We start from the raw sequence: 26,262 nt of genomic DNA, 5'->3' as shown, positions 1-26,262 counted from the left end.
GAACCTACTTCAGTTTGTATGCAGCCTCAAGTCCAGTTGTTTCATTAAATAAGGCCTTGCGCTTTGGTTAGCATTTCCAGGAGAGGGAAGTGTTGAAAGTATTTAGAGAACACCTAGTACGAAATGAAACGTCAGGTTCAGAAGCAAGTGGTAAACTTGGTGAGGGTAAAGCCTGGCATATATGGGAAATCTGAAGGAACTGGTAGAGGAAGGATGCTACCATTTATTGAGGGCCTGGTAGATGCCAGGCATTTTACTTTATGCGAGGTGTTACACCATTTGGCAGATGAGGAACTTGAGACCATGGAGGTCACCATATCCAATAATATACCCTACAGAGAGTTCCAGAACTGGAAATTTAACTAGTTCATCCAACTGCTTAATTCTTTCATTATACCAAGGCACTAAACTGGGGCAGGTTTAGCCCATAGAAGGAAACCTTGATGTGGGCAAGAGAACAGCATTAAAGCTGTAACTTGAAGTGCTATTTGGTACCAAAGGATATAAAGATGGAGGATTTGGGGGGCTCTCAGGAGACAGAGTTCATCCAGCTCATGTAAGTAATTTTGGTACTGTCAGAGCAACTGGGAGCGGGTTTCCGGTCCCTGGAAGTATTTAAGCAGAGGTTGGGTAGCAGTGTGGACAGGGTGCATCAGGTGAGTGGTTGGCCTTTGGAACTTCTTCACATCTCAATAGACTATGAAATTAAAATTAGGTCAAGTCATATGCATGTTTGGTTTGGTTTTGAGATCCTCCGCTGCATGAGATTCCTACAGACTGCAATTAGTTAAGTATTTCTCTTTTACCATTTCTCCAAGCATTCTTCTGGGTTCTCTGCTCAGTCTTGGCCATGAAGTTCAGGAATTTTAAGGGGCTTCTTGGTGTTCAATTATTTTTTTTCCATGGGTTGTAAAATAGGAATCATTCATTCAGTAATAAGCTGGGAAGGCTGTTTTCAGGCTGGGATTCAGAGTCTTAGGCATGGAAGGTGTACACATTTAATTGTATCCATTCATTCAAGGTGACTAAGCTCTGGTGGAGTGATTCAAGGTGACCAAGGTCTGGTGGAGTGAGTTCTAATTTATTAATTTACAGTAGAACAGATAATCCTGAACGCTTGAAATGTGTGTTTCTTCCTGGAAGGTAGACCCACTTGAGCAAGAGGATTCTATTTAGTCAGCTGCTAAGTAAACATGGCATCAGAGCAGAGCAGAGGAAACTGAATAGCCTAAGAGGTTTTCATCAGTTTTGACAGCTTGATCCATCCTTCTTCTTCAAGGAGATGGCTTTTCCAAGTGGACACGCTCTTGAAAAAATTTGAGGCTTGGAGTCAGAAGCCATCATTTAAGTTCTGACCTTGACTTCCAAGCTTTTGTAAAGCTGAGTAAATCACTTGAGCCGCCCTGGGCTTCAGTTTCCTCCTGTTGTTTTGGAGGTTGATTCCGTTCATGTATGTGAAAGTGCTTTGCATGTTCTGACATCTTATATATGTGTCATATTAGTCTAACTCTGTTAGGCTCCCCTCTTTCAGGAAGTCACTTGGACAACACCCTTGTTATCCCATCTTCACTCTCCCCTGGACTTTGGAGCCAGACCACCTAGGTCTCTATCATGTATTGGCTATTCAACCCTGGGCACATGTCTTAACTTCTCTCTCTGCCTCACTTTTCTCATCTGTAAAATGGGGACGATGATTGTACCTACCTCATTAGATTGTTGAGAGGATTAAATGACTTTGCTTATGTAAAACTATTTGAATCCTGCCTGGCATATGATAAACACTATGTAAATGTGAGCTGTTATTTCACAACTTAACGAGCCACCTCAGTTTCGTCTATAAACTCTCTCCAATATCACTACAGGATGTGCTTGTTAGAAAATAATTTAAAAAGCAATTTCCTTCATAGCTTCAGTCTTGGAGATTAGGCTTTTCTGGCCTTTTTTGCCCGGATTGGTTGCAGAGCAAGACTTACCTAGAGAGTCTGTTGGTTTTGCCAACTGACTTCACAGACAGCCTTTGTAGTGCAGGAAACTTTCATTCCCCAGTGTCCAGTTGGCTTTGGAAACAGAAGCGTAAATTGAACCATAAATCTAAGAAATTGGTATTTGTCCTTCCTAGGTATACAAATGAATAGTGAATTGTTTTCAAAGGCCTCGTGGTTTTGAGAGAAATTTGAGCACCACTGTTTCAGCTTTAGTTTTGTATTTGAGTTGAACTGCAAAGGGCCCAGTGATTAATGCCTTGTTGCCATTACATCCTGATTCCACCATCTCTACTGTAACTCAGAAATCAGTCTCCCTGGACTGACCACGTGAGGGTGACAGGTCAGGCTTTCTGTAGAGGCCAGTGCTTGCATGACTATGGGACTCCCCCGCTCTTGATCCTTCTGGAGAAAGCGTGCTTTCCATACCTTCTCTCTAGAAAGCAAGGAGGGAATGCAGGATACTGAGAGCTGGTAGCATCTGTTTTCCCACTGGCTGTATGTTTACATTGGCATCTACTGTCCTAACTGTTTGCCACAGACTAGAGAGCGTTGGTTCTTCAGAGAACAACCACCGGGCCCCAAGCCACATCTGAAGCCCTTAGGACAGCTGGGGAGGTGTGGGAGAGGAGCTGTGGAGGTCTGTGGCTGGAGAGGGGTTTAGGAGAGCGGCTGGAGAAGCTCTGGGAAGACAGCCCAGTCCTTCCAGAGGAGTTCTACAGCTCCCATTTTAAATCCCCAAAGCCTGTGGTGGTGTGAAAGGAAACGGAATTTATAAATACTTTTTATGGGCCAGGTACTGTGCATTCATTTTACACTCACAATATACCTTTGGAAAAGGCATTCTCTTCTCCCTTTTGTAGATGGGACCTTGAGGCTCAGAAGTGGAAGTGTCTTGCCCAAGGTTACACAACTAGGAAGGGCTGGATCCAAGGCCTCCCCAGCTCCAAAGCCTGCCTCTTTTCCACTGCACATCAGGCAGGCATGACACATGGGGGAGCCGAGCTTGCAGGGTCTTCTCTGGTCCATGACTTTATTCTAGGTCCTTCCCTGAAAGCAACTCGTTTCACCTGGGTCAACAGGAAGGTGGATTTGAAAGGTCTGATTAAGTGAGGGCAGATCCCAGAATTTCCCCCTTTCACCAGTAAAATGTGACACCTCACCACCTTTTGTTTTTTGGCTTTTGGTGCTGTTTCTTGTAACTGGTATGCTCCCATGCCCTTGGAATTTTATGACTCCGCACTGCAGATATTTCCTCCTTTCCAGCCAGTCCCTTCCCTGCCCCTCCCTCCATCTGTTTTGGGAATGTGAGGTTGCCTTGAGACCTACCGAAGCTCAAAGCCAAGAAGGAGGGCTGTAGGAGACCATGCTTCTACCCCTAGGCAGCACACATGGCCTTTTACCCCATTCCAAGTTTCTAGACAGATATGTGAATGCCTTTTGTAGACCATAAACACGTACAAATGGCTTTGTCCTTTCCTAGTCTTTCCTGGTGACCTGTGTCCTAGTTGTGGAAGTCATCGAGTTGGGAAATTCTCCCTTATAATTAACCCAGGTCTCTTATTTCCATTTAAGTCCATTTCCTCTTCTTATTGCAGAGAAGATGAAAGAAATCCCCTTTAATCTTTTCCCTCTGGGCTAAATGTTCCCAGTTTCTTTTTTTAAGTTGCATTTGAGTTCTAATTCTGGAAAATTTCATAATTTTCATTGTTCTTTATTATCATCCTTTCCACTTTCTCCATATGCTTCCTTGGGGTGGAATCCAAACAGGATCCAGTATTATTTCGCTTGGGTTTCAGGTTTTTGGAATGGAGCCTGTGGCTTTCATTGACCCTAAGTAGGAAACTCCACTAGGTCTAACTATGAATGGAGAAAAGAACGAGAAAGAAAAAATACTGACCTGGTCCTCCCCAGCCTAATGCCAGTTCTGTTGAAGTGGAGGTGTTTAGCTGACCCCAATTCTCTTATCTATCTCTACCTAACACTTAGGCCATCTTTTCACTGAGATGGTATGTAGTATAGTATATAGTTCTTTGAGCATACCCATGGAGACAGAAAGTAGATTTGGGGTTGCCTGGGGTTAGGGGCAAGGAAAATGGAAGGTGACTAGTAATGGTCTGAGATTTATTTTAGGGGGTGCAAATTAGATGGTGATGGTTGCACCACCTTGTGAATATACTAAGCGCCACTGAATTGCGTACTTTAAAGGGGTGACTTTATGGCAATGGGGATTACCATTCAACTAAACAAAACAGCTTTATGTTGGCACCAGTAAGTTCTTTTATAGTTATCCTAGAGGCCCGATGCACGAAGATTCGCTCAAGAATAGGCCTTCCTTCCCCAGGCTGCCAGGACCGGCTTCCCTCTGGCACCCAGGACTGGGGCTGCTTCGCTCCTGCCGCTGCCAGGCACCTGGGAACCGGGCTGCTTTGCTCTGGCCACCACTGCCACACACTGGGGGCGTGCTCCAAGCCGTGCCTTGGCCGCCCGGAGCACACTCCCACCCCTGGAGTGTGTCTGCTGGGGCTGGGGGTGGCACGCAGTCCCCTCTCGCCCATCTGCGCGGCTCCTCCTGAGCGGTTGTGATGCCCGGCTAATTTGTATATTACCACTTTATATATATAGATAGTAAGACTGTCCGCTGGGGCTGGGGGCGGCACGCAGTCCCCTCCCGTCCATCTGCACGCGCAGCTCCTCCTGAGTGGTCGTGATGGCAGCCTCTTCCTGAGCAGTCGTGATGCCTGGCTAATTTATATATTACCACTTTATATAGATAGATAGTAAGACATTCTAACAACAACAACATTTATACAATTCCTTGAAGTTTAGGAAGCTCTTTCTTTTATACACATTATCTTATTTTTTATACAAAACTGGTGTGAATGTGAATACTATTTTGTTGTGCCCATTTTATAGATTAGAAAATTGAGTTTGGGGGAAGTGAATTGGCTTGCCAGGGCTCAAACTCTGTCAGTCTGCCTCTTTGAAGCCCATGTAATTAAAACTGTGCCTGTGGATGGTCAATTGGAGAAACAAATACCAAGTGCTTTAAAGCAGCGGTCGCCAACCGGTGGCCCGTGGACCATTGGTGGTCCGTGAGGTCCGAAAGGTTGGCGACCGCTGCTTTAAAGGATTTGTAACTGGACAATCAGTGGGTCCCTGCTGCCTGTCACTACTTAAGCCAATAAAGCAGAGACAGGGTTGAATTCTATATCAGCGTTTATTCCAGTACTGCCAGCAGTATGGGAGAGCAGCAGGTCATCCACAAAAATCTGCTCTGTAGCCCCCATAAGCCAGCTGCTTATATAGGATAAGACAAAGATTACATGGGGAAGTAGGGATTACAGGCATGGGGAAGTAAGCTATGCAGGCCTGGGTGGGACTCCATAATCTGTCTATGATAATAGACAGTTCTTGAATGAGAATGGCTACATTCAAAGATTGACTCCCAGATCCAAGGCTGACTCCCTGGGCCCAGGGGTACACAACTCCCAGCCAGGTCAGAATGTCCTTTCTTTGACCAACACAAGGCAATCATGGTCAACAGAGCATGATTAATATTTCCTATAACCATAGCTAGTCCCCAATATTCTATTTTTGCCCCTAACAGAGTCACAGAGCATCATGAGTGAAAAGAACCATGGGGAGCGTCAGTCTACCTCCTCCATTTTTATGGAGACATTGAGTTGCAAAGAGTGAAAGGTTTATCTTTTGTCATAATAGTAGAGAAAGGAGGAGACCAAAGTCACCAAAGAAAAGGATGTCTACGAACCAAGTAGATGAGAAGCAGCCTTTTCATTGCGCCTCTCCGGCTCCTGAAAAGGCCCAGGGGGAGAGACAGGGAACTGACCTTTTCCCTCTGCACTTCAGTTACCCTGTTTTACTTAAAATTCTCAACAGCCCTATGAAATACAGACATGGTCTCACCTATAGATGTGAAAGATGTAGAAGCTGAGAGAGGCTAAATGATTCTCCCAAGATCAAGTAGCTTATAAGTTGAAGTTGCAAAACCAGAATTTGGTTTGTTTGTTTGTTTTATTTATTTTTATTAATCCTCGCCTGAGGATATTTTTTCATTGACTTTTTTTTTTTTTTTTAGAGAGAGAGGGAACAACAGAGAGAAACATCGATGTGAGAGAAACCCATCGATTGGTTGCCTCCTGCATGAGCCCTTTCGTTCGAAGGCCGGATGCTCTATCCATGACCCAAACCGGCTGGGGCGCAAAACCAGAATTTGATCCGAATTTCTGGTGCTAAGACTCAGTCCTCTCATCGTGTGCAGATATGCATCCAGCTCCCGGTGGACATCTGCTTCCCCGTCCCCCTGCGCATCCCCTGAGGCACGTGCTCAGTTGAAAAGGGTTGGCCTTCCCAAGAGAGGAGGGGACCTGTGTGCGAGAGGCTCTGCTTGCTGCCAGGAGCCCTTCACGCCTGAGTCTGTCCAAGTATCCAGGACTCCAGGGCCAGGGCCTGGTCCTGTCACCACGGGGAAGGAACCACATGTTTGCTCTGTTGCCACCTCCCCATAGAAGTATTCATTTTTCAACGGTCCTCCTCCTTTTCAAAGGCATTGCTGTCTTCCAGACTTTCAAAGGGGCCAGAAATCAGTGGTTTTGGCTACTAAACAGGAAACTCAAAGCCCTTTCCGTTCCTTTGAGCTAGCTGGAAGGGCTGGGCCTGAAATGATTACTTTCCTATAAAGGACAGAAGAAAAGTTCTGTGTAACTTAAAAAACAAAACTTTCCCAGAGCCCTAAATACCAGCCGTGGTTGACACACAACATGGCAAAGAGCTGCCTTGTTGCCTGGCAGTGCTGACAGCCAACTAATGTGTCTGACCGTCGGTTTGGGATCTCCTAGCCTGAGATTCTGGTTGCTTCATCCTGATTGCTTCCTGAACCTCTTCTCAGTCTCCCCACCTTTGGTACCACCCTCACTCGGGGCAGTGCCAGGCTGTGCCTGGTTGCACCAGGCTGGGCCGGGCCCCACAGGATACAGCGACCCAGCCGGGGCTATTCTTGTCTGTGTCTATTTGCAAGATGCCTGTTGTTCTCAGTCGCTGTTTTTCCCATCATAACTGTGGACTTGGCAGGGGGCCCGTGTGAAAGGCCTGGTGGGAGAGCTCTGCCCCAGGAAACGCGGCTGCTCCCAAGTGCCAGGCTGAGGAAGCAGGTTCTCAGACAGCCGCTCAGGGGCCACCTGAGTGGATGCTGCCGGATGACAGCCCCGCTTGGGTCCGGCACCCTTTTGCAGAGCGCCGGCGCCTGCCAGCATGCTGTCGTGGAACAAGCCTGCGCGAACCATAGTGGCCCTGCGAGGTGCCGCTGGGGCTGGCTGGCTGGCGTTTCTCTTCTGTGTGTGTCCTCCCCTAGCCCCACTTTCTAGGAATTCTAATCTGTGTCAGGCCAGAGAACATTCCTCTTGGGCCCTACCCCAGAGCCCCAGAGCAGTGGCCTCCAGACTTCTTAAAATCACACACCCCTGGCAGTAAAATGTTCGTGCATATACTCCTAATTTGCATACTTATAAATGGTATGCATGTGCTGCTATGTAATGTGTACATTAGAAACATATAGGCAAAGGAAATCTTAATAATTTATGTAATTTTAAAGGACGGAAGAAAAAGGAAAAAATTATAAAATTTGCTTTTAATCTGATTTAATTGAAGGTATAGGTCATTGAATATACTCTTTAAACAAAATTACATCTTGTTCCTCACTTTCTGATTCCGTGATTCCAAGGTCCGTCCCACACAGAGTGCATTTCGGTACTTCATTGTAAGTTTCCTTCGCTGGAAACGGACTTTCAAAGAAAGGGCGATTCTGTGGAACATGTGTAGCATCGTTGTGCTTACCAAATCCTGACCCCATTTTCCAGCCCATCCACCAGTTACACAAAGGCTTTTGCTGAACTTTGCAGTTGCTCTTGCGGTTTTTTAACAAGGCTGCAAACCCCTTCGAAGCTCTTTGTTTGGAATTCTTTTAAATAGATAAGGAAATTGTTTACAATTCCTAATTATACAACTATAGGAGTACAGTGTAGAGGTACAAGAAACTTTAGAGATGGCTGTTCTTTAAAATTTTATTGGATTTTTAGTTTTTATTTATCTAATTGGATTTTAAAAAATGATTTTTAATTCTATACACAATAAAATTATAGTCCTGTGAGTGTTGACAAATACATACTCTTGTAACCATTCTCACAAGTCAGAACAGTCTCACCATCCCATCTGCCCTTTGTGGTCAAATTCTCCCCTGTTCCATAGTCTTTGGCAACCGCTGGTCACCTCAGCCCAGTGCACTTCAGGTTCATCCATGTTGCTATGTGTATCCGTAGTCAGATATGTGATTTTCAGATATTTCCTCCCAGTCTGTCTTATTTTTTTATTCTCTTACAAGTATCTTTTTCAGAGCAAACGTTAAAATTTTTTATGAAGTTCAATTTGGCAGGTTTTAAAAATTATGTTCCTGTTGAAGTATCTTAAGAAATCTTTTCTAACATTAAGTAACAAAGATTTTTCTCCTGCATTTTCTTCTAAATATTGTCCATTTTGAATTAATTTTTGCATAGGCATTTCTGTTGTAGACTACAAAGATCACATAAAATGAAAATACTGCCAAAAGCCAGTTCTCTTCATAGCAAAAGTTTCTTTGAAGGGACAGATTTAGTGTGTTTTTGTTTTTGGAAAATCTGGCAAAATAGCCTACTTTTTACCACAAAAGGCAGCTAATTTGGAGTGCTCGTCTTTTTGCAAAAGAAAAATGTATAACTTATATTTACATTTTAAAGATTTTTTTATGTAAATGAGCCTCTTTGTGGTCCTTTATCTCATTACAAAAAATTACAAGGATTCTACTGTTTCAAGATCTGCTTTTATGAGCTCAGTCTCCTTATTGACATCCTAGAGCACAGAAATAGTGGTATTCACGATGTGCTGAAAGCAAAGGCAGAAAGAAGAGTATCCCCCCCAAAAAACAACACACACACAGCGAGAGCCCCATACTTCCTGTTAGATACCTGTACACATGACACATACTGGCCCAGGAAGATCCCAGAGGCAATCCATGTCTTATGTCTGTTTAGCGAAACTTTAAAGATGAAAGAGAATAGATAAAATTTCCAGTATCTTGTCCTACTCTGGGGGGTTGTCATGTGTACCTTCTGGGGATACCGCTGCCCTGGAAAGTCTTAGAAAGCTGCCTCGCTTCCTGCTTTCCACTTGTGCCGAACAGATAGTGGGTGACCTGTGAGTGTTTGAGAAACAGATGACTTTTCCTGTCATAAATGGTAAAGCTGTGGTGCCGTTTTCCTGCCTGCTTTCTTCTAGAATTTATTTTCCCATCACCACCTTCGTCTAAGCTCTGAACTTAAAGGTCTTGACAAATGTTTTTTACTTATTTTTTAAATATATCTTTATTGATTTAAGAGAGGAAGGAAGAGGGAGAGATAGAAACATCAATGATGAGAATCATTGATCGGCTGCCTCCTGCACGCCCCCTACTGGGAATTGAGCCCACAACCCAGGCATGTGCCCTTGACTGGAATCTAACCCCGGACCCTTCAGCCCGCAGGCCGACGCGCTATCCACTGGGCAAAACCAGCTAGGGCTTGACAAACGTTTTTTAGAGGATGACACTCCTGATTATTCATAATGTATGGCCATTGAACTATAAGTGAATATAATTTTGGAGCTGGCAGGGGACTTGGAGGTCAGCTAATCCAAATTCGTTCTTAAAATCAAATAAAAAAATTAACAAACAGGGAACAGGAGGTGTCCAGGACACAGGTGCCAGTGGGACACCTCTTCCTGGGGAGGTCAGAGGAAGCCGAGTGGAGACTTAGCATTGGTGGGTGAAGAGCCTCCCCCCCTGGGGCAACATTGTGGGCAAAGTTGGTGAAGTGCAAGTTCCAGGAACTTCATGGGGTTGGGCCCGACTAGAGCAAAGGCTACCATGGGAAAGGAGCAGGAGAAGAGGCTGCAGAGGTGGTGGGGCCAGATCCTGAGGCCCTTGCTATCCTGGCTGGGCTCAGGTGTCTTTGTGCTCTAAGGTTGAGCCAGTAGGTTGGCCAAATCTGTGCTCTGTGTGTCCCTGGGACATTATCTCATCCAAACACTTCCAGGCTTCAAGGCTGTGACACTCATCTTCATGCTCAATTCTAGACTGAGAGCTCCTGTGTTCCTCAGGGATGTTTCAAGACCCAGGAGAGTTGGTTTAGGTTTGAGCAGCAGCTGGGGAACATCTGGAGCGACACCTGGGAGAAAAGGCTTCTGGTGTGTTTGTATGTTGGAGGCAACCAACGGTTCAGCTGCCCCAGAGGCAGCTTTCCCACAAGTCAAGCATTCTGCCTTTCTCTCCGGCTGGCGGCACTGATCCCTGAAGTCCTGTGCTTCTGACAGCGACTGTCTCGTGGGCACCGATCTGCATCCGGTCTGGTTGACCAGTCACCCCCAGGTTTCTCCAGCCACTGAGTAACAGAGGTCATGGGAGAGCCCCTTTTGCATTGGTTTGTTTTCAGAGTGGATTTCAGAGCAGACTGAGATATTTAATTCAGGGTACAACCGTCAGACCATTAAAAATGCAGGCAGCAATGCAGAACACGGCTGGCTCATGTCAACCAGACATTTCAGGGTAACCGGAGGAGGCAGACATGGGTAGGGCCGGTGTTAGTGGGAGTAGACGCCAAATGGCATGGCAGGCCCTGGCTCCTGTTTCTCCTGTTCCCTGCCACCCTCCAGCCGGAAGAGAAGAAAGCTCACATTTAAGCTAGACGTTTAAATGGGAGTGCTGCTTAGTGAGCACTCCTGTGACCTGGAGATCAAGTTGCTCACACCTCAAAAGGAGACGTCCCATTTAGGAGGGTTGTAACTGTCATGGAGGTTAGACTCTACACCAGTGGTTCTCAACCTTCCTAATGCCGCGACCCTTTAATACAGTTCCTCATGTTGTGGTGACCCCCAATTTCATTGTTACAAATTGAACATAATTAAAACATAGTGATTAATCACAAAAACAGTATGTAATTATATATGTGTTTTCCGATGGTAGTTAGGCGACCCTTGTGAAAGGGTTGTCCACAGGTTGAGAACCGCTGCTGGGTTTGATGGTTTCTTCTTGCTTCAGGGACTCTTCGCTGTCTCTGTAGAGTTGTACCAAGAGGGTGAGCAAAAGTTCCGGTGCTGGTTTCCATGCCCTAGACTATTCGAGGAAAGCCGTGGCCAGCACACAGGGCTGAAATCAAGTGGGTCTCGGAAAGGCCAGTGTGGATCAGTGATCTCAGGTGGATCCTTATATCAGAGGATGTCAGGAGGGAATTGGGAATTTGTGTTTTTAAATACCTTCTCACCTGGGCTACTGAAAATGAGACAGTCCTGGTGTGGGCTGGCCAGGCTCCTTAGCTCTGTCTGTTCTGCCTTCTCCTAGAATGCTAACTGGCTCCCTTTTTTCTTTGTCAATCCTGGAAGGTCATGATCACTGTGATTTGGGCTGGTTTTCCCAAATGGGTGAGGGAAAGAGACGTCTAACCATCGATTTGTCTTCTTGCATTTCAGTCGTTCCAAGGAAGTCAAGGACGTGCATACCTCTTTAACTCCGTGTGAGTGTCTCTTAACAGTACATCCATTGTTTGGTGCAAATTTGAGGGTTGGGGGGAAAACACAACACTCCATAATTAAACAGTGGACCCTGCCCTCTGTGCCACAACAAAAAAACCCGTGGCATGTTACGCTCCACAAGTGGTCGCCAGTTATCTTCGGGAGACTTTTTGGCAGCATCTTTGGCTACAAACAATATATTCCCTAGCCCCAGGAGGCACCTCAGAGAGCTGTGGTCTCATAGGGAAGAAGCTGAAGTGCCTCTTAGAAAGCCTCCACATGAGGGCTTGTAACCAGGTCTGAGGCATGTTGGGAAAAGGAAGAGATTGCACAGAAGACACCAGCATCTGCTGGAGGACCTGAGGCTGGAGAGAAGGCCCAGTTAGGGAAGGCCCTCCAGTCCTCCGGCAGATGCATAGTCTGCCCCAGGCCTCAGTCATTAACCAGGCACATCATTTACGGCCTCTTCCCGGCAAAGAAAGGTGAAGCGCATGCAAGCCGAGGAGCTGTGACAGTGGAAACCCTGCGTGCACAGTTGAGGTGGTGCGTGCTCTGTGGAGGAGCAGAGCGTATTTGATACCCAGGGCTCGCTCACCCTTGTGCTCGGGGCAAGACTGGGCTGTCATGTTTCACATTTCCGGCTGCAGCCAGCCCCCAGGAAGCTCCGAGGAGCTGTGCCCACAGCTGTGGACTTCACGGTGTGGCCGTCAGTTTGTCCCTTTATATCACAAGATTGAGAGCACCTCTTAGGAACATTCCAAGCAAAATCTCCACCATCGAGACTATTTTTAGTCACCTTGTTGAATCAGAACTTGCAGACCTAAAATTCACTTCAGTGGAGATTTTCCACGTGGCTGTCCTTTGGGGGTTGTTATGATTTCAGTTATGACCCTGCGTGCACAGTTGAGGTGGTGCGTGCTCTGTGGAGGAGCAGAGCGTATTTGATACCCAGGGCTCGCTCACCCTTGTGCTCGGGGCAAGACTGGGCTGTCATGTTTCACATTTCCGGCTGCAGCCAGCCCCCAGGAAGCTCCGAGGAGCTGTGCCCACAGCTGTGGACTTCACGGTGTGGCCGTCAGTTTGTCCCTTTATATCACAAGATTGAGAGCACCTCTTAGGAACATTCCAAGCAAAATCTCCACCATCGAGACTATTTTTAGTCACCTTGTTGAATCAGAACTTGCAGACCTAAAATTCACTTCAGTGGAGATTTTCCACGTGGCTGTCCTTTGGGGGTTGTTATGATTTCAGTTATGGGGGGCACCCTCCTTGGTGTGGGCTTCCCCCGAGGCCGCTGTGCTCAGTGAATTTTCTGCTGGGAGCTCAGCTTGAGCAACTGATGCTGAACAGGTGACTGACTACCCGTTCTCTCTTTCTGTCCCTTGGCATAGAGTTAATGTGGGCTGCGGGCCTGCGGAGGAGCGAGTGTTGCTAACAGGACTGCACGCAGTCGCAGACATTTACTGTGAAAACTGCAAAACCACTCTGGGCTGGAAATATGTAAGTATTGAGAAGCCTGGTGGAGAGAGGGACATGCAGGGGAAGCCGAGAGCCTCGCTCTAGAAGTAACCTTTCTGTGGCCTGGGGGTACTGTCTTTGACCAGGACGGGAACCTGACCCCAAAGAGCAGCTCATGGCACACTCCTGTTTGCCACACGCATTCTTCCCTTTTTACTACTCATTCCCTCACACCACCCCTGAGACAGACAGACACATACACACCCCCCCTTTGCCTTTAAATAAATAATAATTACACTGGCACGGAGCATTTCCTGACAACTTACTGTGTTCCAGGCTTACATTATTTTATTTACTCTTCACAGTATCCCGTACTCATTCCCTCACACCACCCCTGAGACAGACAGACAGACACACACACACCCTTTGCCTTTAAATAAATAATAATTACACTGGCACAGAGCATTTCCTGACAGCTTACTGTGTTCCAGGCTTACATTATTTTATTTAGTCTTCACAGTATCCCGAGAGCAGCAGTTCTCAACCTGTGGGTCGCGACCCCTTTGGAGGTCGAACGACCTTTTCACAGGGGTCGCCTAAGACCACCGGAAAACACATATATAATTACATATTGTTTTTGTGATTAATCACTATGCTTTAATTATGTTGAATTTGTAACAATGAAATTGGGGGTCACCACAACATGAGGAACTGTATTAAAGGGTCGCGGCATTAGGAAGGTTGAGAACCACTGCCCTAGAGGATAGGTCATATGTTAATCCCTATTTTTAAAAAATAAGTTTTTATTGACCCGAGAGGAAGAGAGAGATAGAAACATCGTTGAGAGAGAATCATTGATCGGCTGCCTCCTGCACGACCCCCCCACTGGAGATTGAGCCCACAACCCCTTCATGTGCCCTGACCAGGAATTGGACTCTGACCTCCTGATTCACAGGTTGATGCTCAAACTCTGAGCCACACCAGCCGGCTTAACCCCTATTAAGGATGAGGACACTGAGGCTTAGGGAGGTTAGTAATACGTACAATGTTATCTAACCATTACATGAATGGGGTCCAGGTCGTGGTCTGACTGCAGCGCCCATGCTTTCATGCCCCAGTAAATGCCCCCAGAGCAACTCTAGTCCTGGGCCCTGTGCTCGGCATCATCAAGCATTGGTAGTGCATGCCCACTGTCAGCCATAGTCACGGCTGGACTTTGCCAACCGGACATTCATCCCTTCGTTGCTTAACTCAGCAAGTATTTTCCACACCTTGTCGGTACCTAGGAAAGTCAGCAGTCCTTTGCCAGGGTGGGAGGAGGTATATGTGTTATGAAAATACTTGTATTATTGTTGTTGTTTTTACTGGATGATCTTTCACACTGCTTTTCTCTGCCCTTTCGGTCACTGTGGCGGAATTGAACAAATGAGTCTTCCTGTCTCTGGGAGGGCAGTTTATCCCATATAAGATCCCTTACATTCCGCCCTGTCAGTCGCCTAGGGCCATGTCACCTGAGTCAGGTAGGAGGAACCTGCAGGATTCCAAGCTGCTGGCAGAAGGATAATGACGTGTGGATGTGGGTTGTTTGTTGTTGTAACACATGTACCACTCTACGGGGTCTGCTGGTGGGGGAGGTTGTGTGTCTGTGAGAGCAGGAGAGTAGAGGGGAAATCTCTGTGCCTTCTGCGCCTTTTTTGCTGTGAGTCTAAAACTGTTCTGAAAATAGGACTTCTATTTAAAAAGGATGTTGAACAATGGAAGCCAGGCATAAAAGTATGCTTGCATTTAAATAAAGTTTAAAAATATGCAAATCTTGAAACCGGCTGCAGGTGGAGTCTGTAATGAGCAGCATTTGCATCTCCCTTGAAAGGTTTGGATTAGAAAGGAAAAAGCCTAGATCCCTAGACGCTGTGTTTCAGGACACCAAGGTGGTTTGGCCTGAGCTTCCTATGGTTCCCTTGGTGGTTTCTTCTGGGGAAAAACTGGCCTTGACCATTCGCCCCGCTCCCACCCCCCTGTGTGGCCACTGGCCCTGCTGGGTGATCTGGGGGCCATGGTTCTGGATTGATTATCCAGTAATATTCTCCCCCTTCTCTTGGCTGTCTGATTCCTTTCAGGCGGTGCTGGGTTACAGACAGAAGATAAGTCTGAGTTGGTTGGTTTTGCTCCTAAATTACTTCAGGGCAAATGACTCACCGCTTGACAGAGCTTTATTGAGAGCCTTTGTGTTTGTTGGATACAAAAGAGAAGCTATGTAGTCCTTGCCCCTGGGTGTTCGCAGTCCTGGCCAGGGAGCAAAGCCACAGGTAAACGGAGGAGATAGTGGGGCAGGTAGAATGTATGCATCCATCTCCCCAAATATCTGTTGATCGCCTCTGTGTGCCGGGCCAGTGCTCCAGCCTTCACCCCATGATTTCTTCTGACCTCACAGTAATCCTGTGAAATGCTTTAATTGTCCCAGTTTTGTAAATGGAAAGTTTATTATTTTGTACATTGTAAACCATTAAGTGGCGCTTCTGACACTGGGAAGCAGAGTGGAGCTCTCACGCTGGGGTGGAGTTCAGACTCCAGATGTGGTGCTCCGTCCACTGGAGCCCAGTGGTGACATTTTGCAAATGCCTTGTGACTTTGGGAGTGTTGATTTTTTTTGTATTTTGTTTTGTGTGTGTGTGTGTTTTTTAAATAAGGATACACTCCCACTTTCCTAGTTTTGTTTTTTCCTCTCCCCACCCTGAACACACTACTATGGGACAATAGGTCTTATTCCTGAACCACATTCTCTGCTGTTTGCACACATCTCTCTCTCTCTCTCTCTCTCTCTCTCTCTCTCTCTCTCTCTCTCTCACACACACACACACACACACACACACACACACACAGATGGGGAATAATGAAGTGTCAGGAATATCACTGCTGAGCCCACAGCTCTTGTGTGTGGTGTTAGTGCATTCTCTGTTGGAGCCCCTCCCTCTCTACTCTGTGGAATGAGTCCTCTCAACCAAAGACTGGAGGCTGAACTCTCCTCCTGCAGCCCAGAGCCCTGAGCTCTAGGCCAGAAGAACCTCTCGTCAGTAGGATTTAGTTACGAATATGGGGACTCAGGAGGAAGAGCTGATGTCCACTGCTTCTCTGCACTGACCTTAGCCGTCCAGTGACCGCTCCTCCACCAGGATGTTTTAGGTATCTATGCCTGCAAATAACAGCCCCCTGACCTCACTCCTGTGAAGGACTTCTCTCTGTGTGGGGCTTATGACAAGCTGGAAAGTCCGCAGTGCTGCAAGGTTAGTGCGGGGAGCTGCCAGGTACTTTGTACTTTGTAGTGAGCGCCCCACCCCCCCCCCAGGCCTGGCAGCTGGGTGGGCTCATACAGCTCCTGTGTCTCTGGAGAAAGGCAGAGAAGGAAAAACAGACGTAACACATCTGACATAGAAACAGCAAGGTGAGAAATGAAAAGACCTGTTTGGCCTCACCATACTTTGTTTCTCTCCCTGTCTTTTCTCTAAGCCTAACAAAGTCTAGTTTTAAAATATAACACAGACACTGTACGAACACATCCATAGGGCAGATTTCTGGTTAGCGTCAGACACCAAGTTCCCCAAGACAAAATATAGGGTGTCCCCAAAAAGGTATACACGGTCGTATACACAGATGAATGAAATGCATTCATTCATTCGGCAGTTCTTTATCGAAGACCCGTATGTGCCGAGCAGTCTTCTGGGCACTAGGGATAGGCCCGTGAACAGAACAAAGGGAATGTCTGCCTCCCATGAAGTTGATATCGTCGTAGTGGGAGACGAGACAACGCACAAAATAGACGCGCAGGTTACAGCGCACGTTGGAAAGTGATACGCGCCGCGGGGAGGGATTGCGGTGGAAGCTCTGGTCTTAAGTCGCTGAGTATTTGGCAAGAGCCTACTGAGATGGTGACATTTGGGCAAAGACCTGAATGAGCAGAGATCCTAAGGCAATTCTGTTGTAAATGTGGAGGAAGCCCTGGGGTCGCCCCAGTGCCCTAGTGCATTGAAAGGGACACAGTGTGCTTACGTGGAGGAGCGGGAGTTCTCTCTGTGAGTCTGGGTACAGCGGGGCAAAGGCTTCTCTGCCTGCCCCGGGCCCCGCCTTTGCTCCTGTGCCACCAGCGTCACCTGCTTGTCTTTGGTCACTGAGCACCTTTTCTCTTCCTTGTGTTTCCTAGGAGCATGCCTTTGAAAGCAGCCAGAAATATAAAGAAGGGAAATACATCATTGAGCTGGCACACATGATCAAGGACAATGGCTGGGACTGAGCCGGGAGCCGCCGCCAGCCCGTGTCCGCGTGAACGCCACCCAACTGAACATTCTACCCAAGCGTGAGAGAGTGACTGGACACTTGGTTCCATCCATGTAGGGGCCTGGCCCCCTGGGGCATCCGCCCACCCCGACGCCGTCTTTCTGGTGACCGGCCTCTAAATCGCTGTCTCTCTGTCTCTTTGCTTTGTATCTGTTTGTGAGTTGATCCTGGCTTCTCTCTCTGTTCTCGTGTTGGCTGAAAACAAAACAGCAAAAGGAACAGACGCCTGACCGACCGCATGGCGGCAGCCCACCCTGATCAGGGCCTGGGGCCCACGTGAGAGCTGCCTGACGGCCTCTGGTCGGGGGAGCAGTGCACGGCGGGGTGTGAGCAAGGGGGAACTTTGAGGGTTCCAGGGTGGGCAGGGGACGGGAGGGGAGAGGTAGGGACACAATTGTGCTACTCCCGGAGACCTGGTAACTTAGGCTTGAAGTAACCAAGTTGTCTAAAAGGACAAAGAGAAAAAAAATACCTCATGGCCATGCTCTCTCTGATCAGAAGCTTCTGCTCCTGACACCACAGGGGCCAGGTGAGCAGGTGGGCACCAGAGTGGCCCTAATCCTAGCTGGCGGGGCAGCGGCCTGCTTCTCCTGGGCCAGTCGGGGTGTCTTGGAGGCTGTGAGTGATTGTGGGGGAAGCCCAGCTGGGTTTGGATGACTCTGGAGCCCCACTGCTCCTCTGGGTAATCTTCGTTTCCTCTTCAGCCACCAGAGGTGAGAGGAGGGGGACTGCCATTTGCAATGGGTGCAAAATCCAAACATCCCAAAGGCTGTGACCAGGAACCAGGTAAAAATCAGTAATTGAGAACAGGGAACAAGGAACTGCAGTTCGCGGAGCTCCTGCAGAAATGGCTCAGATATTGGGCTCGGAAAAAACTCCATGTAAAACCAATTCGCATTTCTGCATGTCTGACCGTTTCCCTGACCCTCAGTGAGAGGAGAGAGCGCCAGCGCCGTGGTGAGGAACAGGGTATGGGGGGCGAAGCTGGGAGTAGCCTAGCTTTGAACCACTGCAGGTGCGGTGCCTCTTTCTTCCGTCTCTGGTGTGCAGCAGCTTTAGGGAGGTCAGCAGTTCTCCGTACATAGAGTTTTGGGGTGGTTTTCTCCAGTTCTATCATCATAGTTTGTGGAAAACAAAGTCCCAAGGGTTTGAGCTTAGTGATAGCTTGAAGGTGAGAGAAAACTGTCCGAATGGTCCAATAGGGGGAGGGATCAGACTTGATGTCAGATGTCAAATTTTAATATTACCCAACACCCCCGCTCCTCTCCTCCTTATCAAAGTTCATTATCTTAGGTGAAGTGGAGAACAAATACCTGTGAGGCTCCTGAGAGAGGGAGGAGTCTGTTACATTTAATCAACACTGTGAAGTCTGTTCCACAGCAGTTTAGCCAGTACACAGCGCATGACGGAAACTCGTTGAGCTGAGTTCATTTCATTGCTTGGACTGAAAATATTATTGTTCAGATATGTGTAAGTTGTGTCAGGTAATCCTCAGTATCTCATTCTCCAGGTAGGCTGATCCTATAGGAATATTCACCTTAGAAATCACAAAAGAGTGTGTTCATGGAGACAAGAGTCTATAAAATTGATTAACCAAGATTCAAGCAGCCAACCCAGGATTTTTCAGAATTGAACCAAATTCCCCTAGGGCAGTGGTTCTCAACCTTCTGGCCCTTTAAATACAGTTCCTCATGTTGTGACCCAACTGTAAAATTATTTTCGTTGCTACTTCATAACTGTAATGTTACTGTTATGAATCGTAATGTAAGTATCTGATATGCAGGATGGTCTTAGGCGACCCCTGTGAAAGGGTCGTTCGACCGCCAAAGGGGTGGCGCCCCACAGGTTGAGAACCGCTGCCTAGGGAATGGGTCGGCGGTGGAAATGCCTTTTTGTGTCTCTGTGTGCTGACTGCAGGATGGGGGACCTGAGATGGCGTGGTCCTGCCGGCCGAGGTGGACAGCAGGACAGAAGGCAGGGGGCTCCAGGCTCACAGTAGACTGCCTCTGTAAGACTTCTGAGTTTAAGAAATGGAACTTTGTTCCCAAAGGCTTCTCGCCCACATCTTCGGTGCTTTAGTAGCCCTGGGAGATTTTGTTCTCCTCACATTACTGAAAAGCAGACTGAAGTTTAAAAAAAAAAAAAAGTATTGCGTTTTTGCTCCCAGAGAAATAGTTCCTCTGGTTCCCAGGCACTCCCAGGCCCAAGATCTCAAAAAATAAATTTTTTACAACTTTCACATTCCTCAGCGGGCTTGCCAGCCCAGAAGTCATAGATTCCCTTCCAGCCCCCTGAAGGTAGTGGCCTTCAGTTACGGATTTTGATTAGCCCCCTTGCTCAGGGAATGTCCTGGCAATTGATACTTTTTCCCATAATAAGAAAACGGGGCTAAACATGGGTAAGTGTTTTGTCTTTGAAAGTAAGAATGGAGTATGACAACAGAGAAACCAGACATGAGGTGCCCTGGAATTTTCAACAGAAGGAGACCGATGTGTCCCTCTTCTTCCTTGGGGGTGGGGCCTGCACGGATCAGCCCAGGTTCCAATAAGACCCTGGTTTTGGTGTTTTGGTTTTTTTGTTTGTTTGTTTTTTAAATTAATATTATCCATTGAGCATCCAGGGGTGGAGGGCACCATACGTGGTGCAAAAGACCTGAGTAAAATGTCGTTTTTCCCCATAAATATAGAAAAACAAAAACCCAACTCATTAGGCTTTCCCTTCATGTCAATGAAACCAAAAGTGCTTCTTAAACCTTCAGCTCCATTCATGGCTTGTCTGCCTGACGTCTGGTGGTATCAGAGAGCCCTCAGCTGAGCAGTGGAGATGCATCCACGCATGGCCTCAGTCACTTCATTCTTTAATTTTCCTCACCAAATCATTGACTCAGCATAACCAAAGACCTCGTCCACTCACCCCTGGTAGGTTCAGGGAATTGGGGTTGAGGGAGTAAGGAAAGGGAGGCGAGGAGTGAGAAAGGAATCGGCCCAGAGTTCTGTGCCTCCAGCAGCTGCCTTCATTGTCCGCTCAAGTCCAGCCACAGTCGCTCCAGTTCCATCCCAGGTCACATGGCCTTGGTGGCCCTGGCTGACACCCACCCCAGCCCAGCCCATCCTTGCTGTTCCTCTCAGGCTGCTGATGGGCTGACTTGGCATGAATCAAATTCAGCCGAAGTTGAAAGTCACAGATTGTCATCTGGGCCTGACTGAGTGGTGCCCCGACTCCGTGGACAGTAGTAAGATCAGGGACATTGGATGGAGGACATCTTTCCTGGCAGGTCAGTGTGTGAAATAGAGGCATCCCCTTTATACAAAGATTTTCAAGCGGATATATATAAAAGAAAGTTGCTTGTGAATATATACTTTTGTAAATAATATTTAATTTTTTAAATAATATATTTGGTGCTGTTTTCTCAGATCCCCTGAGAGCACTTTTTATTTTTCATTTTTAAATTTTATGGTTTTTCTCTGCATTTCTTGAAGTATATTTTAAGGGAAACAGTGATCACCAATGTATTCTTTTTTAAAAAAATAAAAAAAGATCTCCATCACAGTAGTCTGGAGGCAATAAAGCAATGCCTTGCTGTATTTTTCCCCATTGGAATGGACTCTACATGGTTGAGAATCCAAGTATTTTCTTGCACCAGTATTGGCTAGAAAAGAAATAAATATAATCAAATAAATTTAGTAACAGAGTGAAACAAATTGGAAAATTGGAATCGTGTGTGTGTGCGTGCGTGTAAAGTACTTTGGATTGTGCCTCCTATTTTTTTTTTATTGGGGACACTATACCTATAGTTTACACCTTGGGCACATAAGGATTTTCCTTCTCTTTCTCTCTGGTGGTAGTTTTGTTCCTGAGTGGACCAACAGCACAAACCTCGGGTCTTGTTTTCCTGAGCGTGGCACTGTTGCCGGTTTACTCCCGTTTCTTTCCTTGTGTGCTCAACTTTTCCAGACCTTAAAGGAAATCTGTTTGTGAAGATCAGGCAGGGTCAGATCTGTGGTTTTCTGAGATGTGAGTGTCTGCATCACACATCCCAGGGCTCCAGTTGTAGAAGCCACATCATGGTAAAACATGGACTGGTTTGGGTTGAAAGAACAGTAAGAAAATAATGCACGTACCTTGTTAATAGCAGCTTTTTATTAAAAAAAAAAAAAAAAAAAAGGTCGGATTGACCCAGGAAGAGGCTGAGAAATCAAATCTTGAACACAGTCAACTCACATGTTTTTTAAGTCTGCCTCAAGTGAGAAAATGTGCTAATAATGGTCTAGGTAGAGGAAAGAGATGTTTAATTTTAAAAATTAAAATACAGGCATGAACTCTGCCAGTAATATAAGGTAAAGCAAGAATAAACAAGCTATTCTCATTTTACCAAATTCTATCTGCCCATACGTTTTGTATAAAATTTCAGCGAGAGTGAGAGTTCCCTTCTCCAACCTGCAGAGACGATCTTTGAATACAGAATCTATTTATGCTCGTGTTTACAAACTACGTGTTGGGTTTGGGTTTTGTTACTTTCTTTTGTTTATCTTTTTTTTTGTTGTTGTTGTTGTTGGCATTTTTCAGGTCACTTTGCTTTAATAACAAAGATGATTATTTTCAAATAATTTGTCATCACCTTTTCCTGTATTTGTACATAGTGGTTCAGTATTAGAGAAAAGTGCATTGTTTCTGTCATATTTCCAATCTGTGTTGGTGCTCATTTGAGAAAATAAAGTTTTCAAATATTAATTCTCTGGAGAGCTCATCTGTCTTAATTGACCCAGCCAGTTTTATCTTGACATTTAATATTTAAAGTAACTGAAAGGCCTGGGGGAGGTCACCCCACTCACAGATCTGTTGACTGAGGCGTTATTTTCTCCAAGGACAGTTTGCCCATTAATGAATAAAAATCAGGTCTCCTCCTTATCTATCTGCAAATGTTTCTCCTGGCTTCGGGTATCAGAAATGCATGAGTGACCATTATCCTTTCTGTCTACTCAGCCCATATTCTTAGCTTTTCTGTTTATACCGGTTTCCTTGGAAATAGGAATGCATTAGGTAAGCAGGTGGGGTGGGGGGAGTACAAAAGAACAAAATTATGTCAAAAAGAGGCGGCAGGATCTCTGAATTGACTAATCAAGTCTTCTCAGTCACCGAACACATTTATTGAACACCTTCTGTTAGATTCCAGACACAAGGTGAGGCAAGTTAACATCCTACAAATCAGCTGGTTTTGTTTTCCAAGTGCCTTCCCTGCAGCCTCGTCCACAGGCACACAGTCTCCCAGAGCCAGTTGTAAGTACAGTTTTATATTCTGGTACCTTCATGTTGCAGTGCAGGCGTTTTTGCCTAGACGTCATCCGTTTATATCATATTTTAAGCACTTTCTCCACAGTTTGCCTCCCTAAATCACATGGAAAGAAAATAGTAAAGCCACACAAGTGTGTGGATGTGTTTGTGTGTGTTCACATTGGTGGCATGTTGCAGTGCAGACGTTTTTGCCTAGACGTCATCCGTTTATATCATATTTTAAGCACTTTCTCCACAGTTTGCCTCCCTAAAGCACATGGAAAGAAAATAGTAAAGCCACACAAGTATGTGGATGTGTGTGTGTGTGTTCACATTGGTGGTACTATTTTAAGAGCCGATTCCCCATAAAATAAAAAATCCTTTCTCTACTTCCCTTGAGTTTTCACCTATCCCTCTGGGCCCAGCCGCTGTTGGCTTTTAGTTATCCTTGGGTGTGTTATTTTCCTGTGACCTGATTTGCCTCAGTGGATGTGCCTGTTATCATTTCATTGTTGTTTGCCTTTGGCAGACAGGGAGGAGAGGAGATAACGTGCAGGAGTCAACCAGTCTCAAACCAGCAATCCCTGGGTCCTCCCCCTTCCCAGCTCTTCTACCCCCAGCAGCTATCCTGTTCTGATGACACTGGGAGAAAGTGCAGAGAGCACCAGGGCCCATTGAGTGCCTGGTCCGTGCCGGACTCTGTGCTTTGCCTACAGGATCTCACTGAGGATCCTTTCGATGAGCTACTTCCTCTCAACATCCCAGGAATCCTCACCATCCTGAGGGAAAGCTGATTGGAAATTAAATGTTGACTATTCCTGTTCTACAGATGATGAAATTGAAGTTTTGCAAGGTTTCTTTGCTAGCCACAGGGTCTTTCCCTATGCTGTGTTCCCAATTTCATCCTCTTTCTTCCTCCAACCTTAACTCTAGTGAGGCTCACAGGACACTTTCCCAGTCTGCCCACATGACTGCTTCATAGGTAGGGGTTCAGGGAATGAAAGTTAGAACATTAAAGTAAACAAAGCCACCCAAGTCAGTGCTACCTGAATAAGATTGTATATTCCGTAGCTGAACATAAGTGGGGCTTTGTTGTTTTCTAATACTCTGTAATGGATTACATATGTAATCCTTGGCCCCTCGATTAATAGTAGGTACTTAATATGGTTTGTGAACATTGAATTACTGTGGATGGGGGAGAATTAACAGCTTTAAACAAAATCTTTTCAACGTGTTAGATTCCCTAAGTGGAGAATGGCGATGAGGTTAGCATTAAATGTTTTCTATGTGAGCTCATGGTTACACCATGGGCGATCAAATTATTATTTGCATGTATTTATTCACCAAGCATTTTTTTGACATAATATGTGCCCCGTCTAGTCAGGAAACTTAACCCCAGGGAGCAGAAAATCAGAGGCACTAATTGTGCAGAGTGGGAAACAAAGGGCTATGATGCATGGCCCTCCCTACTGTTGGCCAAATATCCAGCCACGACCCTCACAGGCAGCTGTTTCCTGCAGAAGCAATTGCTCATAAATCCTTTTATCTGGACCCAATAAACGGCTCACATCCTGGAGCAGGGCACAGGGCAAGCTCTTAGAGCACAGGGCTAGCCTCAAACACTTGCTTCCCTTAGTAAAAAGGAAATCTATGGAAAGGGCTCAGCCCGGTGCCTGGTATATAGTGAGGAGTCCATCATAAAGTAATTGTTATTATAACAGCTTGTTCAAATCTGTTTTGAATTGGAAGTGGGATAAAGAAGGCTATTGTATTCTTAATGTACATTATATGTTTAATTTTGCAACAATCCTATGAAGCAAATATCACCGTTTTTACAGAAGAGAAACCAAGACTCAGGGAGTGTAGATAACATGCCCGTGGAAGAGCTGGGACTTTTTAACTCTTGTTCTGATTCTAAGCCTACACCCTATCTGTGGCCCTGGCTTGCCTCTCAGGAAAGGGAGTAACTACCAAATAGGAAACTTTCTGGCAGATCTAAGCACACACCCAAAATTTCATGGTTATTTTGTGTTTTTAATGTTTTCTTCCTTTTTTATGAAATGGAAATTCTGGCTTTTCCAGTGGAAACCGAGAGCTTAGAATTGAGACTAGGGTTGAATTGTATTATACCTTTATTTTACAGGGTTTCAGGCCTGTTAATTGCAGTGCCTGTTGATTTTATATTTCTCAGGGGGGGAAAAAAGTGTTGCTTTCAGTTGTTGACTGCTTTAAATGATAAAAATCCAAAAACTTGCCCACGGAGAAGTGACTCAAGTATCCTAACATATGACAGCATCTTCATGGGGCCATACGGGACCAACTCTCCAGACCAGCTTGGAACAAGCCAAAGATTTGAAGTTCATGTCACATGAAGATACTTCTAATTCCCAAGTGACGTGGGATCGTTTTAATGAGAAATTGGCCAGAGATGCTGAATCTCTGAAGGCATTAGCAAATTGTTTGAAAACTCTCACAGAACAGTTCTACTTAATTTTAAATTAAAATCATGTTAATGACTTATCCCAAGCTCAAGCTTGAGCAGGGTCAAGTAGAACAAAGGTTGGATCTGCCATTGGACAGATGGGGGTTTTAAGCCTGATTGCACACTTCTCCATCCATCACTTAGAGGAAGTCACAGCAATTCTCAGGACTAGTTCCCATCATCTGTGCAAAACGTAAGTTATTGTGAGAGTCCCAGAACTGCCGTACCCAGCACATTGCCCAATCAAAGAGGCTTTAGCAAGTGTCATTGTCTTTTTTGTTGTTGTTGAGTGACAGGAACTCACTGTGATGGGCACTGCTGGTGCATAGGATTTTAGGATCTAACATTCACCATCTAACCAACCTCTAAGAAGAAGAGTAGGAAACCAGCAGCCAGTCGCGGACCAGGTAAATACCAGAGCTGGACCTGAAACCCAGAGCACCTTGCTGGTCAGGTAAGGGGTCCCCGCACCATAGGACTTGCTTCCACTTCTAGAGGAGAGAGTGTACAGTTATAGGAAGAAGAAGAAACGCATCAGCTAGAAAAACATCCTTGAAGTTTAGGACCTTGCTTGAAATGTTTGTAGTAACCATCATTGGCGGCCTTCAGTACAGCAAGATTTGCTCATAATCCTGGCATCGTGGTCTGATGTGCAGGCAACAGAGGGGAGAGGGAGCCGAATGCTCCTCGACGCACTCGCATCCCTGGCCTCCCCGCCTCTGATTCCAAGCCACTCTCCAGGGCAAGGCCATGCAAGCACAGCAACCCAGCAATCACATCCAGGGATGTTTTATTTATGGCTTTAATAATGGAGTCTCTTGGGAAATGTTTGGTTTCCCATTCCCAGAAGCAAAAATGCATCTGCAGAATGTTCTTGAAATTTATTACTGTTTATGTTTTTTTCCTACCACCACAGTCTCTGAGCCACCTTAATCGAGTTGAAACTGTCCCTTGGCAAAAATAGGATCACTTAAGTGATCGTTCGTTTGGCTGACATGTTCTATACCTGATCCACACAGTGTAGAGCGTTGAGAAAAGAGGTTGGTAGTGCTGCTAATCATAATATGAACATAATCCTGTGTTGAACTTGCCGTGTTTATTACCGAACTGCCACGAATCCCATGGGAGTTTGTTTCAGCCTTGTCCCCT

At 46.0% G+C, this 26,262-nt stretch overlaps 1 protein-coding gene across 1 annotated transcript in view; it reads left to right on the top strand.

Moving 5' to 3' along the window:
• The window catches only part of YPEL2 (yippee-like 2), a 92,986-nt gene extending 74,364 nt beyond the window's left edge, over window positions 1-18,622 (top strand). Inside the window, exons 4-6 of the mRNA XM_005858581.2 lie at window positions 11,532-11,575; window positions 12,965-13,073; window positions 17,227-18,622. Of these exons, the coding sequence (XP_005858643.1) occupies window positions 11,532-11,575; window positions 12,965-13,073; window positions 17,227-17,316 (243 nt within the window). The 3' untranslated portion in view covers window positions 17,317-18,622. The remainder of the gene's footprint in view (window positions 1-11,531; window positions 11,576-12,964; window positions 13,074-17,226) is intronic.
• The last annotated feature ends 7,640 nt before the right edge of the window (window positions 18,623-26,262 follow it).

The sequence above is a fragment of the Myotis brandtii genome, unplaced genomic scaffold, assembly GCF_000412655.1.
Source record: "Myotis brandtii unplaced genomic scaffold, ASM41265v1 scaffold120, whole genome shotgun sequence".
NCBI lineage: Eukaryota > Metazoa > Chordata > Mammalia > Chiroptera > Vespertilionidae > Myotis > Myotis brandtii.
This window is presented reverse-complemented; position numbering and strand designations above follow the sequence as displayed.